The 17,925-nt window shown below is 52.7% G+C and overlaps 1 protein-coding gene across 3 annotated transcripts in view; it reads right to left on the bottom strand.

Moving 5' to 3' along the window:
• Positions 1-17,925, bottom strand: part of NECTIN1 (nectin cell adhesion molecule 1) — a 101,158-nt gene that overhangs the window by 27,144 nt on the left and 56,089 nt on the right. The window contains exon 6 of one of the 3 annotated variants that reach the window (XM_071449410.1): positions 7,157-13,901. The exons of the other annotated variants lie outside the window; for them this stretch is intronic. Within the exon in view, the coding sequence (XP_071305511.1) occupies positions 13,360-13,901 (542 nt within the window). The 3' untranslated portion in view covers positions 7,157-13,359. Of the gene's footprint in view, positions 1-7,156; positions 13,902-17,925 lie in introns of those variants that run through there. 3 annotated transcript variants of the gene reach the window in all.

Here is a 17,925-nt window from a genome sequence, read left to right as displayed (position 1 = left end):
CTGTCCCCACCCAATCCTGCTCCAGGAGAGGGACCTGGTGCAGAAAACAACTCAGGCTTCACCTTCCTGACCCTTTCCCTGATCTCTCCCTCCTGTTAACGGCACTGAAAGTCTTCTCACACACCTTCCCACCTCACCTAACCTCTGACATGATAAAAGCACCAATAAATGATAAAATAAAGCACCAATAATTAGCCATGCAGCCTCATTCAGCTGGGAGTTTCTCAGCTTGGACACAGGGAGCTCCCAGTTCTGCAGCATGGAACAAATGGAAAAGCAGGAAAGGGAGCAAAGGGAAAAGCAGGAAAGGGAGCAAATGGAAAAGCAGGAAAGGGAGCAAATGGAAAAGCAGGAAAGGGAGCAAATGGAAAAGCAGGAAAAGGAGCAAAGGGAAAAGCAGGAAAGGGAGCAAGTGGAAAAGCAGGAAAGGGAGCAAATGGAAAAGCAGGAAAAGGAGCAAATGGAAAAGCAGGAAAGGGAGCAAAGGGAAAAGCAGGAAAGGGAGCAAAGGGAAAAGCAGGAAAAGGAGCAAATGGAAAAGCAGGAAAAGGAGCAAAGGGAAAAGCAGGAAAGGGAGCAAAGGGAAAAGCAGGAAAGGGAGCAACCAGTGAGCAGCACAGAGAAGCTGAAGGACAGGCCATGGGTACAAAACCCAGGCTTACCCTGGGGGTACAACAGGACCAAACAAAACCCCTGCACTGTTCCACAGGCACTCCAGCAGGTGGATGTGGTCAAGAGGGCTGGAATGACCCAGAAAAGGCACAAGATTTGAAAAGCTGCTCATGATCTCTCTCTGGGGACTGGCACACTTTTGTTGGTGGCTTCTGAGATGACAAAAGAATTTCCCTGTGTTTGAGGATGGCAGAGCTGAGGAGCTTCCTGGACAGCATCTCCTTGGATATTCCACTTATTATGAGCAAACAGAGAGGTTGAAAGACTCAGCTGAGGAGATTCCAAACTCACTGCTGTTGGTTTTTTACTGTTTGTTGAAATAGTTAAATTTGAGAAAGGTTAAATTCCAGCAGAAGGGAGGAGGGCACAGAGAATGCCTCGAATCCTACAGGGTGGTTTCCTGGCACCACAGGAAAAGCAAACACAGGCTCCAGGTAATAAAGAATTAAAAGGGAGGAATATAATCAATGCCAGTCTGTGAGGGTCACGGGAAATGGGCCTTGTCAGTCCAACACAATGTCATTTTTTTGCCTACTAAACCAGTCATGTCATCAAAGCAAGTGTAGAGACGGGATGGAAAATAGATTTAGAATGACTGGCAGGATTTGGGAGTTGAACACAGAAGCTGCCAGAGCTGGGCTGTCACAAGGTCACCCCCTAGCCCAGGACAAGCCCTCCCCATCTCCAAATCTCCCTCTGCCAGCCAGGAGAGGGGAGGTGACCCCTCTGTGACTCAGGGCCTGGAGGAAGGGACACTCCAGGGATGGCCCGGGGCTCTCAGAGCCTCTGGGGAGGTGCAGAGCTGCTCTCAGGACTCCAGTTGCTCGCAGGGACCCTGAGATGTGTTCCAAAGTCTCTTTTCCCAGCCCAGCGGTCAAAGAAGGAGTCAGAGCTCTTCATTTCTCAGTCTCAAGGTTGTTTATTGTTTCTTAGCTATAAAATTCTTTCTTCTGTCCTGCCCAGGTCCATTCAGCAGGACAGACAGAGGCACACTGACACCCTCAGGGAAGTGTTATCTTTTTATACTCAAAACTATGTGTACAATGTTTACAATTAATTCCCAATACCCATCACCTGTGTTAGACACTGAGCTTCTACTCTAAACCAATCCCAAAGTGCCACCATCCCAGCAGAAGATGGAGGCCAAGAAGAAGAAGAAGGAGAAAGGCTGGACACACTCAGTTCCCTCCATCTTGCCCCCTGAACCCCCATTCTAAAAACCCCAAAACTCGATTTTTCACCCTGTGATAAATTCCCTGTCATTCTACTCAAACTTTCCTGGCTTGCAGATCTTCATCTATGGTTGGTAATTTTTTCCATGGGTCACAATCAAAGGCACAGGGGTCTGGGGCTCTGTGCCAGGGTCCCTGAGCCCCCTGGCAGGGTCCAGGACAGCCAGAGGGGTGTCCTGAATTCCAACAAGCTGCCTGTGCACATCCCTCCTTTTGGGGACGGGCTCCAACACCCTCCCCTTCACCTCCCCCCATTCTGTTGCTCAGGTAACACTTTCAAGGCAGGTCCTCCAAGCAGATTTTTAGGTCAGTTATAATTGGAGAAGCTCACATGGAGCTATAAAACATCAGTTAATATGCTGGAACTATCTAGTTAAATGCCAATTATAAAACCCCATAAGCTCCTCAACTCAAATATATTAATAACATAATTAAACATTTATTGCTTATGCAAATTAAAAGTTCAGTTAATCGGACGCCAACGAAACCCCAGGAAGTGACCATTTAAATAACTAATTTCTGTTTAATTACAATTCCTGCCCGTTGCAAAGCCCCCCCATGCCATTTTTCTGGGCAGTGTTTACTCCAGCTTGGCATTCCCAGCCCATTCCCATTCCATTGATAAGCCCAGACAGCTGCAGCATTCAGAGCACAGCTGGCAGCAGCTGGACTGGGCACACTGGGGGAATTATGGACCTCAGGATGAGCATTTTGGGGTGGGATCAGCTCCCTGGGTGGACAGATCTGTGTGCCAGCAAAAAGCCTCTGTGCATTGTTCTGGTGACACTGGGAGGACTGGGAGCTGCAGCAGTGGGGTGAGGCTGGAAATGAAGCATTTATTCCTCGGGGGATGGAGGAATTTAGGGATTTATTCCTCGGGGAATGGTGGAAAGGAGGCATTTATTCCTCGGGGAAGGGAGGAATTTCCCCTGGTGAGCAGAGCCATAAGAACGGACTCCCTCCTCCTCTCCCTCCTCCCTCCCTCCCCTCCACGGGCAATCAATTAAACCTGGCAGGTGTGAAGTTGGCAAATTTCTTTTCCAAACCCTGAGGAAAGCAGGCTGGCAGGAGTTTGGGGTGCTCAGGGAGATGGGGGAGAGATGGGAACGCTCCCACACCCTCCCTCTGTGGGTGAGGGGTGGCTCAGGGTGGGTGGAGGGAGGGAAGGCGCACCTGGACTCAGGGTGAGGCTGGAAAAGGACTTGAAAACCACCAAAAATCAGAACCACCCTCTCCTCTCACAGCTCCCTTTGATCCTTCAGGATCTGATCCCTAATCACCTCCTGGGGTTCAGCCAGGGCTGAGCTCCCCAGCAAAGCACAGGACAGCGTCTTCTGCACAGAGGCAGGAAAAGATAATTTACTGTTCACATTCAACCATTTTCCTCCCAAAATTCCCAGCCATTCAGACAAAACCCTCTGCCTGCTGCCTGCCAGGACCTGGGCTTGGTCCAGCAGTTGTGAAATCTGTGGAGGAGGGAGCATCCCCAGCTCACCTTGAGCCTGGCTCAGTCAGATGAGGCCACGTTCACCCCAGCTGTGAGGTGAAGGGAGCAGCTCGGATGCCAGGTATCCATAAATCACTGCCTTTCAATAATTCAGCCCCTGGAGGGTGACACAACATTTTTACCCTACATTTCAGGTGCAAATATCAACCTGGCTCTCTGATTTCTGCCTGCTAGGATGTGAAATTCCAGCAGTGCAACACGCATCCATTTTTTATTCTTATTTTTTTTTTAATTTTTTTTTTTTTTTTTTATTTTTAACAGGCTGAGCCTTGTTCTGCAAATACTCTCTAAATCCAGGCTGCCTCTAAACACGTCTGGGAAGGCTGTGAAATGCCTGTTTGCAGGAGGAGGAGGAGGAGGAGAGAACCAGCCCCCCTCTCCTTCTGCCAGGCACCACTGAGGGCATCTGGGGCTCAGCAGCACTTCTGGTGTCACAGGTCCCTCAGCTGGAATCCATTTGCATAAAGCAATTTCCTCCAACAAATATGTTCATACAAATCAAACTGGAGATTGCAAATAATTTGAGAGTGAAAAAAACCAAAAAACCAAAAACAAAAATCCAAACCCAAAAAACAAACCAAACCCAACCCTAATCAAACATATTTGTTGCTACGAGTAATTCAGCCTGCACTGTGAGTTTCTCTTGGTTCCATTTAGCCAGCAGCGGCTGGAGGAGATTTAATGGGCTCTGGGTGACCCTGAGTGCTCTGAGCTGAACTGCAGCAGGGCTTGCCTCTCACCTCACAAGGAATTTGGGATTGAAGGTCACATATTTCAGCGACCTGACCTGTTTCCAGTGCCCCCTCACTGTTTAACATCTCCCAGTCCCACCTTCTCCTCTGGCTGCTGGAGCCCTTTGGCTCCTGCACTTCCAGCTCTGGTTCTGTGCATCCCTGGGAGATGCCCCTGGTTTTGGGTCTTGGGCAAGGTGTCAGTCCCAGGTGCTGTTCCAGGGATATTGGGAAATTCCCTGATCGCCCTGAGCTGCGTCTCACCACAAATCCTTCTCCAACTCCTTTATTTGAGCAGAAATAAAACCCCACAGTCGCCAGGCCTGGTGAGGGAATGCACAGGATGGGAACCTGGCCCTGCACCTCCACCAGGGACATTCCAGCCCCAAATTCCACCTGCATTCGCCAGGGAGGGGAACACATCACGCTCAGCACTGCACACAGAGCCACAAACCTCCCCCTGCTCTGATGCAGCTCCTGCCTCGCCCTGTGCTGCTCCTCAGGGCTCTGCAGCCCCTCTTGGGCTCTCCTGCAGCCCCTCTTGGGCTCTCCTGCAGATCTGTGCCTTGGGGAAAGGATCCAAGCCATTTTTTTGTCCATCAGGCACTGCTGGCACTCCCGTCCCCAGTGTGTGCTTGGTTCCAAAGAAACCCAATCCTTGGGGGCTCTGCATGCTCCTGCTGCCTGCAGCCCTGTGCAACCCGAGCTGCTGAGGAGAGGCCCCAGGCTGTGGGTTTTATCCATCAGCACTGAACTCTGTGGGCCTGGCCTGGGAAAGCAGAGCAGCATTTCCCAGGGGCTCGTCCCAGCCCAGACAGCCCCTCCTGCCCTTCTGCCCATCTCAGCCCCAGCCCTGCAGGGCTCCTTTTGTTCCTCCTCACCCCCAGAGCCGGCTGAGGAGGCTGAGGCAGCTGCTGGGAGCTGGTTCTGTAGGAGCTGTGGTCACTCCTGAAGGAAAGCTGCTCCTCCAGCAGGTGCCATGGCTAACGGGGCAAAATGAGAGGGGGAAAATGAGAGGAGAGAAAGACACAGCCCAGAGAGTGGTCACAAGTCCCCTTGGTGACCTTGGAGCCTGTTTCTTCCTCCTTTTCCACAAGGAAAGCATTCCCAGAGCTCTCTAATCCCTCCCAAAGCAGGTGCCATGGCTAACAGGGCAAAATGAGAGGGGCAAAATGAGAAGAGACATAGACACAGCCCAGAGAGTGGTCACAAGTCCCCTTGGTGACCTTGGAGCCTGTTTCTTCCTCCTTTTCCACAAGGAAAGCATTCCCAGGGCTCTCTCTAAGCCCCAAGGCAGAGTGGCTGAGGCCTGGCTCTGTGAGCAGCAGAGTTTGGGGGGTTCTCCTGCCTGGCTGCACACAGGGCACCAGCCCCAAGGACCAAACCGCTCCTCCCCAGCCTATCCTGAGCATTTCTGCCCTCTCCCTCCAGCTCCAATCCCAATTTGGGTCAGCATCCCTCTCCCTCTGTGCTGGGCTTGGGCTCAGGTTTAGGTTCAGGCCTCCAGCACAGGCTGGGTGCAAAAATCCCTTCCCAGGGAGCGTCCCACTGTTCCAGGGCTGGCACAGGAGCTGCTGATAGCAGCACAAGGACAGCAGAAATGTTTCCTCTGATCTCCTGCCCGCCTTGTCCCTCCCTCCCTGGCCAAGGCCTGGCCTTGATCTTTGGGAACAAGGCTTCCTTTGGGAATGAGGATCTTTCTTTGGGAACAAGGTTTCCTTTGCAGCCTCCTGTCGCACAAAGTGTCTTTCCCAAGGCAGGGACAAGGGGGGTATTGATGCCTCAGGTTTTGGATTTTATATTTTTCAGGTTCTGTGCTGCTTTAGTGTGTGGATCTGGGTTCACATCAGGGGATGCTGAGCTCTGGGCACAGAGCAGGGAGACAAAACAATTCCTGCTCCAGCTGGGCACCAAGGACAAATGATCCAAATCTCAGCCCAGGAGCACAAACACCGTGGGCTGGAGAGAGAAAAACAAGGATGGGCCTGGATGGGCTAAAGCTGGGATGGGACAATGAACTGCAAGATGCAAATGGAGCAGAACTGATCCAAGGGAGAGACCCCGGGAGCGCTCGCGCATTTTGGGACCATTTGGGTTCATCTTGGGTTCATTTTGGGACCATTTTGGTTCATCTTGGGTGCATTTTGGGACCATTTTGGGTTCATCTTGGGTGCATTTTGGGACCATTTGGGTTCATCTTGGGTTCATTTTGCGGCCATTTTGGGTGCAGCCCTGGCTGGGCTCTTGTGCTGCCCAAGGTGCATCCAATGAGGCCTCCTAATAAACCCTTGCTTTATTCTTTAGCTCCATCCAGTCTCTGTTCTGGCTCAGCCTTCCCAAGTCATCAGCATGCCCTGAACTCCCCCTGAGCTGCCCCTGAGCCTGCAGAGGGTTTTGAAGCCCCATTGCCATGGCAGGCACGTGTGGCTCTATAAACCATCCTCCAGAGTCTCTGCATCCTGGCCCTGCCACCAGCTAATTCCACATTTCTAGGGAAATATTGACATTTTTCCAATAGCCTGTCCCATCTGCTGCAGCCAGCAGTGAGAACTTCCTCACCACAGACACTTGTCCTAACTTTTCACACATTTCCTGATGGATTTTTCTGCCCTGTGTTTTTCTAGCCGTTTATTTTTAAGCTCAGGTTAACTTTGGGCCTCAGCCAAGGAATTTCACTGTTTACATCAACAAAGGGAAGCTCTCCCAGCCTCCTTTAGCCTGCACTGGATCTGCTGTCCAGGAATTCCACACAAAACCTCCATGGTTTGCAGTCATTCCCAGCCCATTGCTGGAGATCTCTGAACCCTTCACCTTCAGCCTTCACCTGCCAGCAACTCCCCTTCCAAAACACAAATACAAATAATTGGAATTTCCAAAAAAACCACTGCAAATCCTGGGATATTTCCATCCCAAATAATTGGAAATCCATGGTGCCATGTGATTCCCCTCACAGCTCCCAGTCACTGAGTGCACAACGACGCAGCCACAGATGCCCCAGAAAGAAGGAGAAGGTCTCTTTTTTTAAAATTCTTTATTTATAAAAAAGTACATTTTTTTTTCCACAGCTCAGCCACTATTGGTTTTTTTTTATACAAGTAAAAGGAAGGGTGATGCAACACCCCACCCACACAAATTATAACCATGAAAATATTCCCCCCTCCCCAACCCAGGACTCAAAATGAACAAATTACAAAGGATGAAAAACAAAATAAAACAAAAAAAACAAAACAAAAGAAAAATCCTCAAAAAAAAAAAAGAAAACAAAAAACCCAGAAAAAAAACCCAAACCGAAATCATGAAAGTCCATTACATTATTATTATTTTTATTTTTTATTTTTTACAAAAGCACTTACAACACAGATTACAAAATAAAAAAAAAAAAAAAAAGAAATAAAAGAAAAAAAAAGTGGGGTTGGGGTTGTTTGTTTGTCTGTCTGCAGTTTTAATTCTACAATGATCATTACAGCCAGAGGATGAAGAAAAAGAGAGATAAAATCACTGAAGCTGAGGAATCATGGTTTAAAAAAAGAGAAAGGCCAAAGAAAAGAAAATCCAGACCCTCAAGGAGAGTCCCTCCACCAAGAGCAGAGGATCTGGCTCCGTGTGCTCCTTACATTCACCCAGGGAAAGCCCCCAGTCCCAAATCCAAGCTCAGCTTTAGGCCTGGCTTTCCTTCCCTCTGATGGGCTGAGCCCCCCCAGCCCCTCTGCCCTTGGCCCCACTCTGGGTGGGTTTGGGATGGGTGGGAAGGACCCAGCACCTTCACACCCTCCAAGGGCTCCCCTGCTCCTCCCAGGGAAAAGCCCAAAGTGGGAGCAGATTTCCTCGGGGTGAGGGGATGGAGGGAGTGCGGGGTGGGCAGGGAGAGGGGCTGTGCCACACCTCATCAGTAAAAACAGGCAGGAACAGGCAGCAGCCACACCGTGCTGGCAGTGTCCCCTGTCCCCACAGCCTGCACAGGGCCCAAACTTCAGTGCTGCAGCAGCAAAGCTGGAGGGAAACGTCAAAGTTTAAATTTCTGGGGTTTTACCTGCTGGGATTAACCCCATTTTCACACTGGGAAGCTCAGAGCCTGCAGGAATGACACAGCTGAGCCCCACAAGGGCAATGGGGGTTTTCCCTCCACCTAATCTGCTCCCCAAACCCCAAAAGTCTCCGTGTGTGTGTGTGTGTGTGTGTGCATGTGTGAGCTTGAGCAGGGCAGAGGGACAGAGCCAAGCAGAGCAGCAGCCCCGTTCCAATCACACTCCCTCCTCTGATTGCCTCGAGATTGATCTTTGGAGTCTCTCTCTCCCTAACCCTCCCTGATTTTTGCTGAACTGTTGTTGTGTTTCTTTTTGACTCAACATCAGGAAAATGGCTCCCTTTGTCCCTCATGTCTTTGCAGTCAATTTGGTGCAACCATCTCAGTTTGTTGATTTATTTCATGAGGAAATCTTCAGGTTGTTGTTGTTTTTTTTTTTTTTCCCTCCTTGAATGAAAATGATTTAACAGGGGAAAAAAAAAATCAACAAACCTGGTAATTAAATAAGGGAAAATAACATCACCAGGGTGAATTGCAATGAATAATCCTAGAGAAAAGCCCCAGCAGGGAAACAGCTGGGGTGTCTTTGTACATAAAGCACAGGCTCGTTGTGGGCTGTGACACAGCTCTGTTTGCTTGTACAGCTCCCTGAATTCACACTGGGAAGGAAATGAGGGATTGGCCCAAATTCACCTGAATTTTGGGTCACTGACCTCTCTCACTGCTTGCTCACCTTCCCCACCCACCCTGAGGTACCGCGAGCTTTGTTATCCAGGATGAGGCTGGGAAAAGGGAAGAGGGAAAAGGGAAAAGGGAAAAGGGAAAAGGGAAAAGCACCACAAAAGGCTGATGTGCCTGTTCCTGGCCAGGGGTCCCTGCCAGGGGAGGGGATGAGGCCCTGGCCCCCAGCCCCAGCAGGGTGAAGGCGTTCCCCAGGCACAAACCCAACCCAGAGGGCCACACCAGCTTGGGACTGGTGTGAAATGGGACAGTTCCTGCCCAGCAGCAGCTCCCTAGCACCAAGATGGAGAGGAGCTGTGGACAGCTTCCCTGTCCCAGCTGGAAGCTCCCACTTGCTCCTTGCCAGGTCCCACGGGGGCATTTTCCAGCTCCTTAGCACCTCTGATGAAAGTGGGGTGGGAGAAGCAGGGGATTTTTCGCTTGAGGGTCCCAGAGAGGTGGCCCAGCTCGTGTGTGGCACTCCAGCCTGGCAAAATCTGCCCTCTGAGGGACATTGGGGCACAAAGGGACAGGTGACACCATCAGCAGAGCACAGAGCAGCCCAGGCTGGCCCTGCTGCTGAGCCCTGCACAGTCCCAGCCCATTCCCTCCCTGCAGGATGCAGGTGGTTCCTCACTTTGGCCTCTCTCCTGAGCTCACCCCTGCACTCAGGTGGGAACAGGGATCACTTTCTGCTTGATGATGCTGGAAAAACTCATCTAATTCCCTTCAAGGGTCCCCTCAGAGCAATTTAACCCAGAGAAGGCAGTGATGCTATTACTGGACCAAAAACAGCTCTCAGATGAAGCATCAATCTGATTTTCTTCCCCCACACTTCTTTTCTCTTCCACCTTGCTATGGATTAATGGCTAATCACTCAGCTAATTACCCCCCCAAGAGTCTCTTGGCCATCTAGCTGACCTTGCAAGGGACAGCAAGAAGCAAATGACAGCACAGAGGTGGCATTTCTCCGTGGCTGAGGTGATAATTGCACCAGGGGAGCAGTGCTGAAGAGCTCAAGGATGAGAGAAATGCAGCACTGAGCCTTGAACTCGCAGGGTGCCTCACTGCTGTGCCAGGCAATGCTGTCTAAGGATCTTCCACTCCAGGTTCTGGATGAAAAATGAGCATTTGACCCCTTTTCTGAACCACTCTGAGCAGGTAAGTGGCTGAGCTAAGTCCTAAATTTGGGCTGGTGCAAAACAGGCAGGAAAAAGTGCTGCAGCAGAAGGGAATGGTGCACAGGCTCTAGCTTGGAAATCCCACACTGCTCCACTCTCTCCTTCCCTTTTCCCCGCTCCCACTGGGGTTTTGAGCCCTCACTCAGTGGACAGTGTGTGGATGGGCAATAAATAAGCCAAGGAGGCTACAGCTCCAAAAATGACACCTTCAAAGGCAAGCTAATGACTCCCAAAGCACATTTCTTACGGTTCTTTTGCTTGTCCCTGAATTTTGGAGCAGCCCTGACCTCTCCCAGGCCCTCATGCCAACGTTTGCACCTTTGTTCTTTAGGACACAGAGCTGTGGGGTCAGCCTGGTGGGAATTGCCCAGACCTGAGCAGTGGCCTCAATGTAAAGAATCCCTGCTGGGCCCTGCAGTTTTTATAAAAGATTGTTTTCTGCCAAAGCCACCCCCTCAGAGGGTGTGCCTGTGCTGGGGCAATCTGCAGGGCAGGGTCTGTGCCACTGATCTCACCGGTGCCTGCTGATGCCTGCCCAGAGCCTGGTTGGTGTTGCACTGTCTCCATCCTGCTCCCAGGGGCTCAGATCTGAAGGATTATTCACTCCAGAGATGGACTTTGTTGGGAATTCTCCCTGCACCACACACTGAGCCAGATTACAGGCTCTCCCTCTGGGGGAATCAAAGCCCTGTGTGTGCTGCTCTCCCAAGGCACCGGAGGGAAGTCATTCCCACCCCTAATCATCACTAATCAGAGCTTTGGAGAGACGTTAAGAGGTTTTTATTCCCTTTATTGGGGACTTTCCTGTTAGCAGGGTGCTCCTGGTGGCAGTGGGGTGGTTGAGCCTGAGGAATCCCAAGGGAATCTCTGCCTGTCCTGGCTCTGAGAGGACACAGAGCAGCCTTCCTGGGGCATGTGGCTGTCCAGGGAATCTGTGTGTGTCCCAGCCCTGAGAGGACACAGAGCAGCCTTCCTGGGGCATGTGGCTGTCCAGGGAATCTCTGTCCTGCTCTGAGAGGACACAGAGCAGCCTTCCTGTGGCATGTGGCTGTCCAGGGAATCTGTGTGTGTCCTGCTCTGAGAGGACACAGAGCAGCCTTCCTGTGGCATGTGGCTGTCCAGGGAATCTCTGTGTGTCCTGCTCTGAGAGGACACAGAGCAGCCTTCCTGTGGCATGTGGCTGTCCAGGGAATCTCTGTGTGTCCTGCTCTGAGAGGACACAGAGCAGCCTTCCTGTGGCATGTGGCTGTCCAGGGAATCTCTGTGTGTCCTGCTCTGAGAGGACACAGAGCAGCCTTCCTGGGGCATGTGGCTGTCCAGGGAATCTCTGTGTGTCCTGCTCTGAGAGGACACAGAGCAGCCTTCCTGGGGCATGTGGCTGTGGTGCCAGAAGGCAGGAAGCCTGAGGGGCTGGCAGGAACAGCAGAGAGATTACAGCCCTACAATTGGATTGCCCACTGCCCTACCCCACTAATGCAATCAGGGCACGCTGGGGAGGGCTCAGGCTCTGGTCTGCACCGAGCACCTCACAGGAAAGGAAAGCTTTGGAGGCTGCCTGGATCAGAGATCTGACCTTGACTCATCTGTGTGGGTCTGCCTCTCCAGCCTCCTCCCTTTCTGCAGCAGGATAACTGCTGTGGAACAAAACCCAGCGGGTAAGGCAGGAGGAGAATTAGTCCTGCTATTTTTAGATGTGCATGATAATACAGCTCAGAAAACTGGGGATTTCTTTTCAAACAAAAGATTTATTTATACATCGAATTTAAAAAGAAAAAAAAAAATAACCCACGAGAAGAAAAATAAGCCCCAATCCCAGTGAATCTAATTTGGAGATGGTCGGTGTGAGACAGAGGGCCCTGAAGTCTGGAATCCCATTTATTCACAGAGCAGAGATAGCAGCAATCCAAACCTCCCCAGCACAACGCCGTGGCTCAAGGCAAGGAGGGAAAGATCAATACCCCAGGCTCAATCCCTCCTACCCTGTCTGCCAAGCCTGTGCTCAGGAGAGGGATGTGATATTGGAAAAGTGGCAATCAATGCCACCTACGTGGTGCAGCCACGGGCTGGGGTTGTTGCTAGGAGAGAGAGAGAGAGAGAGAGAGAGAGAGAGAGGAGCACCCCCGTGCTCTGACCAAAATAAAAAATAAAGTGTAAACACATGACAATTAAGTCTTAGTGGTATAATAAAATAAACCTCAGGGGCTGGTCCTGCCCTGCCTGGCTGTGCAGAGCAGAGCTGAAGGCAGTGAATGTGTGGAAGCAAAGTGTCCTCAGTTGGTCCCTTCCCCAGTGGATGTGCCCGGCCCAGGGGTGCCCCAGTGAACTGCTCTGTGGCTGGTACCAGCAACAAGAACAAAAAGAGCCAGCCTTTCTCTGAGCCATCACGGGGGGAAAAGTGTCAGCAATAAATACTCCTTTTCTTTCGTTTAAAAGAACACTCAAACAAAGACGGAAAAATGAAAAGCCAGGCGATAATAAATCGTAGGAGGAAAATGGCAGTTTTGTTTCCCTGCTCTGCTATCAGCCCCTACACCTGGGGTTTGGTCTAGGGTGGTTTTTTTCCCCCCTTTCTCCTCATTTTCCTTTTATTGAGTCATTAAAAACTGAGTGTGGTTCTCTCCAGGTGTGCAGCAGGCAATGGGAATGTCACCCAGACCCCACCAAACAAAAAAAAACAACAAAAAAAAAGTGATTAGGGGGGAAAAAAAACCCAAAATCCATTCACCTGATAATGGCACCTATGTTTCCATTGCCATAAGACTCTCCTGGCCTCTGTCCTACGGACAGCCCACCTGCCCCCCTCCCAGGGTTAAAAAACAAACAAAGAAGACAACATACAAACAAATTTCCAGTGTTTCAGGGGGCTGGGAGTGGGAGGAGGAAGCCTCGGGGAGGGAAGGGCACTCTGAGACATGAAGACACAAACAGAGTGTAATATACAGGCTGGGCAACAGTCGTTAAAGCAAAGAGTAACACCTAAGCCACCGACCAATACAAACACCACAGAAGGGGACGAAAGTCGTCGAAGAGAGAAATTAAAAAAGCCAAAAACCAAAACCGAGAGAAAATAATTACCCGACCTCCCGCCCGCCCTCCCGCACGAGCCCCGCCCCCCCTCCCCAAAAAATGATCCGTAAGCAAAGCCACCCTCCCTCCCCGCTGGCCCCCAGCATCCAAAAAGTCTGTGCGGGGCCGGGGCGTGCGCGGGAGGGATGCAGGGGAGGGAGGGCATCGTTGGTGAGCGTTTGTGAGTGTGTGTGAGTGCGTGTGAGTGCAGCAGAGGGGCGTGGAGCTACACGTACCACTCCTTTTTGGAAATAAAAGAGCCGTCGTTCTGCGACACCATGTTCTCGGCCAGGTCGAGCTGCTCGGGGTCGTACTGGAAGCCGAGTGTCCTCTCGTCGTAAGGTTCGGGGTGGGCCTCGCCCTCGTCCACGGTGAAGTAAGGCCTCTTGGCATCCTCCTCGTAGGCTTTGGGGCCGCCCAGCTTGCGCTCTCCTCCCGCATCCTCATCCTCGTCCTCGTAGGTGCTGCCGCCCAAGGGGCCCGGCTTCTTCTCGTCGTCCGAGTCGTCGGGGTACTGCAGGTTCTGGGCCATGGGGGGGTGGTGCTGAGGGATGCCGGCCTTGCTGTAGCCGTTGCCGTACACGTGCTTCTTTGTGCTGTAGTCACCCTTGAAGGTGTGACGCCGGCGCCGGAGTACCACAAAGAGCACCACGGCCACCAGCAGGACCAGCGAGACGCCTCCCACTATGCCCCCAATCACCGGTGTGGGGATGTTCGGCTGCACCATGGATTTGTGATCATCGATTGGAGACGGGGTGTAGGGAAATTCTGGGTAGGAAAAGACAGATGGAAGGGGGAACAGTGTCAAACCATGCGGAAACGCGCCCTCCCCTCCATGCTCTCATTGCCAGTTTGGGGCGGGGGGTGAGGGGGTGGGAAGATGAGGGTAAGGAACAGGGAAGGGAAAAACTGGGGAAAGGGGAAGAGGGGCGTCCTCACGGGGTCAGCTCTGCCTCAGCAAGGGGAAGGTGCCGTGCCAAGCTGGCCAAGCCTCATGCAGGAGCCCAGCAGGCTGGAAGCAGTGGTTTTACCCTCCCCAGCCCTCCTGGTGCCTCCAGGCGTGCTCAGATCCCACCAGACCCGAGTCTTGAGTCCGGACGCGCTGCGTTTTACCAGCTGACAGAATTCCAGCTCCCCTGAGAGTGCTCCTGACAGGGAGCAAACCCCAAACCCCACCCGAGGGTGGGCATAGGCAGGCGCCACGTTGGACCCACCAGCTCTGCTCCCCTCTGCTCCCAGCCCAGCCCAGATTAGAACCGAGGCAGCAGCACCTTGTGATCCCCCACCCACAGGTGCCCTGTGGCTGCTCAGAGCCCTGCTGGCTCCTGACCCATTGTGCTGACCCTGCAGCATGAGGACACAGCCCTCCCACTGCTTCTTCCCCTTCCCTGGCCAGCACAGTGCCACTCCTCCTGCTAATCTTGCTCCTACCCTGACCTATTTAAAAAAAAAAAAAAACTCAAAAGGAGGTAGAGGAAAGAGATGAGAAAGCAGCTCTGTTCTCTTTCATGCAGTTCAACACCTACACTTTGGCACAGATAAAGTTTGAGCCAGGACTTCAATCAACCTTCCTGGGCACAGGTACAGCCCCTGGCTGGGCTCAGAGCCTGTTGAGCATCCGTGTCCAGCAGGCATCAGACACCACATGGCTGTCTCAGCCCTTCTCTGCCTCCTAATTCAGGCAGCAGGTGCCCTCTTAATGCCCTGTGGCAGCCTTGTTTTTACATATGAGACCTCTCCCAGTGCTTTTCCCACCTGCAAGGCCTCTCTGCCAACCCTGGAGCCTCCTGGCCTTCACTTCTTCCCCCAGCAGCCAAGGAGAGGTGCAGAGCCAGCAGCAAAGGCAGCATCCCTGAGCACAGCCAGGGTTGTGGGGGGCTCACAGGCAGCAGATTCCAAAGGGGTGAGAGGCAGTGACTGCTGCCCACCCCCCTCCATTCCCTGCTGGCACAGCTTTGCCCAGCCACTGAGGGAGAAGGGACAAAGGAGCTTCCCCCAGGTGAAGGCACTGCAACAGCTGCAGGTTTTGGACAAGGGCACTGAATTCGAGCAATTGCTGGCCTGAGCCATAAATGTTTTAGGGTTTTTTTTTTGGTGCCTGGAAGATGATTAATTCCTGCCTTTCCTGAAACATCCACCCGACAACAGCATCTTGGTTTCTGCAGTGCTGACTTGCCTGGAGCAGAGCCTCCCGAGGCTGAACCCACACAGAGAGCAGCCCACTGGGCAGAGTGGGCTGGGGGACAGATGGAGGGTCCCTGCTGCAGCCAGAATGAGGAGCAGGATGCTGTGCAGGCAGGAGCCAGCAGTTTTTTCCCAAGGACAGCCTTAGAGAAGCAGCAAGGGCATGTCTTGCAGCACGGGGAGCCAGGGCTGGGCTGGGGAAAGCCAAAGCCACATGTTGCATCAACAGAAGGCCTGTCCCAGCCAGCTGCTTAATGCAGAACCTCTCTGCAGGCAAGCCAGGGACAGTCACGTCCATCCCCTCGTGGTCCTGCCTGCTGAGGGCTCAGCTTCAACCACACAACATCCACGCTGTTCCCTCTACCCCTGCCCAAGCCACCCCCTGGGGCTGCTCCTCGCTGTCCCAGCCTCTGTGGTGCCCAGTTCCCAAAGCTGTGCACGGAGCAGGGGAGGCCTGGAGGCTGAGTGGGAGCAGGGGAAGCCAAGCAAGTCCCCATGGGCTCAATGTTTCATTTTCCCACAGCTCTGAAGCCTCCTCACACCCTGCTGTTCCCCACAGCAAGGCTGAGTCTGTGCATGGCCCCACAGGTCCCAAAACCCACCCTAAAAAAACCCAGATGTGGTGTGCAGATCCCTCAAACCTCAGAGATTCCTCTGCCTCCCAGCTCTGAGAGCAGATCTGAGAGGGGAAGGCTGTGCTTGATTTCTAAAGGAGCTTGGCCCACTTTCCTGGTAAAAGCCTCATTGACAGCCCAGGCTGGATGTGTGAAGGGAAAAGGGGGGATGTTTTCCTACCTTTCTCAGCAGATATTTATTTTTTTCCTGCCCTTTGTGCTGCCCACCCCTGAGGCAGCACTCGCCACCCCCATGGCACTGACAATGCCATGGACATGAGCAGGAACACATCCATCCATCCCTGTGTCTGTCCATCCATCATCCATCATCCATCATCCATCCATCCCTCCATCCATCCATCCATCCATCCATCCATCCATCCATCATCCATCCATCCATCCATCCATCCATCCATCCATCCATCCCTGTGTCTGTCCATCCATCATCCATCATCCATCCATCCATCCACCCATCCATCCATCCATCATCCATCATCCATCCATCCATCATCCATCCATCCATCCATCATCCATCCATCCATCCATCCATCCATCCATCCATCCACCCATCCATCCATCCATCCATCATCCATCCATCCATCCATCCATCCATCATCCATCCCTGTGTCCTCCATCCATCCATCCATCCATCATCCATCCATCCATCCCTGTGTCCGTCCATCCATCCATCATCCATCCCTGTGTCCTCCATCCATCCATCCATCCATCCATCCATCCATCCATCCATCCATCCATCCCTGTGTCTGTCCGTCCATCCATCCATCCATTCATCCATCCATCCCTGGTGGATTTCACACGTTCCTCAGTCAAGGATCTATTTTCTCCCCTCATCCCATCCCCACCCTCCATTCCCATGCCAGAAAAAACAAACCCAGACTGTGGGCAGGGATAAAGAAAGAAAGAAGGACGACAGGGGGAAGATCAAATCACCCCCTCCTCACCCACAGAGCACCTCCCTCCTCATCCTCCCTCCAGCACCGGGCCAGGGGGGGCTCTGAGGATCAGGGGGTGACCCTGGGGTGGGTCGGTGTCGGGGGAGGAGGGGGTCCGGCCCCTCCAGAGCCCGGCACTGCCACTGGATGGCGGCACAGACCCGCGCTGGCTCCGGAGCAGGGGGGCCCTTCCCTGTTCCCGGGCGGGAAGGAGGGGCTGTGCCCTGGGACAAGGTGCCTCGGCACTGGCACGTGGTGAGCGAGGACCAGCGTGTCACCTGTCCCCGCATCCAGATCCATTGGCCACCAGGATATCCAGCAATCCCTCAAACTGGGACCCACCCCGTTTCAAACAGAGCAGCGCCAAGGGGAGAGGGGGAAGTGTGGGAAAAGGAATCCCCTTTTTTTGTGTCCAAGATGGGGGGGGGGGGGGGGCGTGAAATTTCTGGAACCCTGAGCCTGCTCGGAGGCCCCATGTGAAAAATCCATTAGGAAGAGTCTGGAGAGAATTAAAGCCCCTGTGAAAAGCAGCCTGGAGAAACAGGAGACAGCGGAGCCGAGGGAGGGGGAACAAGCCAGGCTTTAATGCCAGCATGAAAAGCCTCCCCCCCTGCCACCCCCCAGCCCTTATAAAAAGAGGGAGTGCTGTATGAATAGGAATTAAAGCAGCAACACTATCTGCCCGTGCCCAGCTCTGCCAGCTGTTGCATTCAGCCCAGCTTCCTGTCCCCGTGCCAGCAGCCAGACCTTGGGGACAGCAGCTGGGAGAGCAGGCAGAGAGACAGGAGCTCAGCCCGGGCTCAGCCTGGCACCTGGCCCAGCCCACAGGTTCCCTTTGATCCCTTTGCAAGGCTCCAGGCATCTCCTGCCCTCTTCCTGCAGCAGCCCAGGGCTGAGCAATGAGGCCACAAACTTCCCCAAACCTTCCCCATCACAAGAGTGGCTTCAAAAGCAGAGGTTTGAAAGAATCCCATCTTTTTCCTAATGGCTGTTTTTCAATAAAAATGAGGCGCATGCAAATCATCACACCTGTCCATCAAT

The sequence above is a fragment of the Agelaius tricolor genome, unplaced genomic scaffold, assembly GCF_023055355.1.
Source record: "Agelaius tricolor isolate 1412-34295 unplaced genomic scaffold, bAgeTri1.0.p SCAF_29, whole genome shotgun sequence".
In the NCBI taxonomy this organism is placed as follows: Eukaryota; Metazoa; Chordata; class Aves; order Passeriformes; family Icteridae; genus Agelaius; species Agelaius tricolor.
This window is presented reverse-complemented; position numbering and strand designations above follow the sequence as displayed.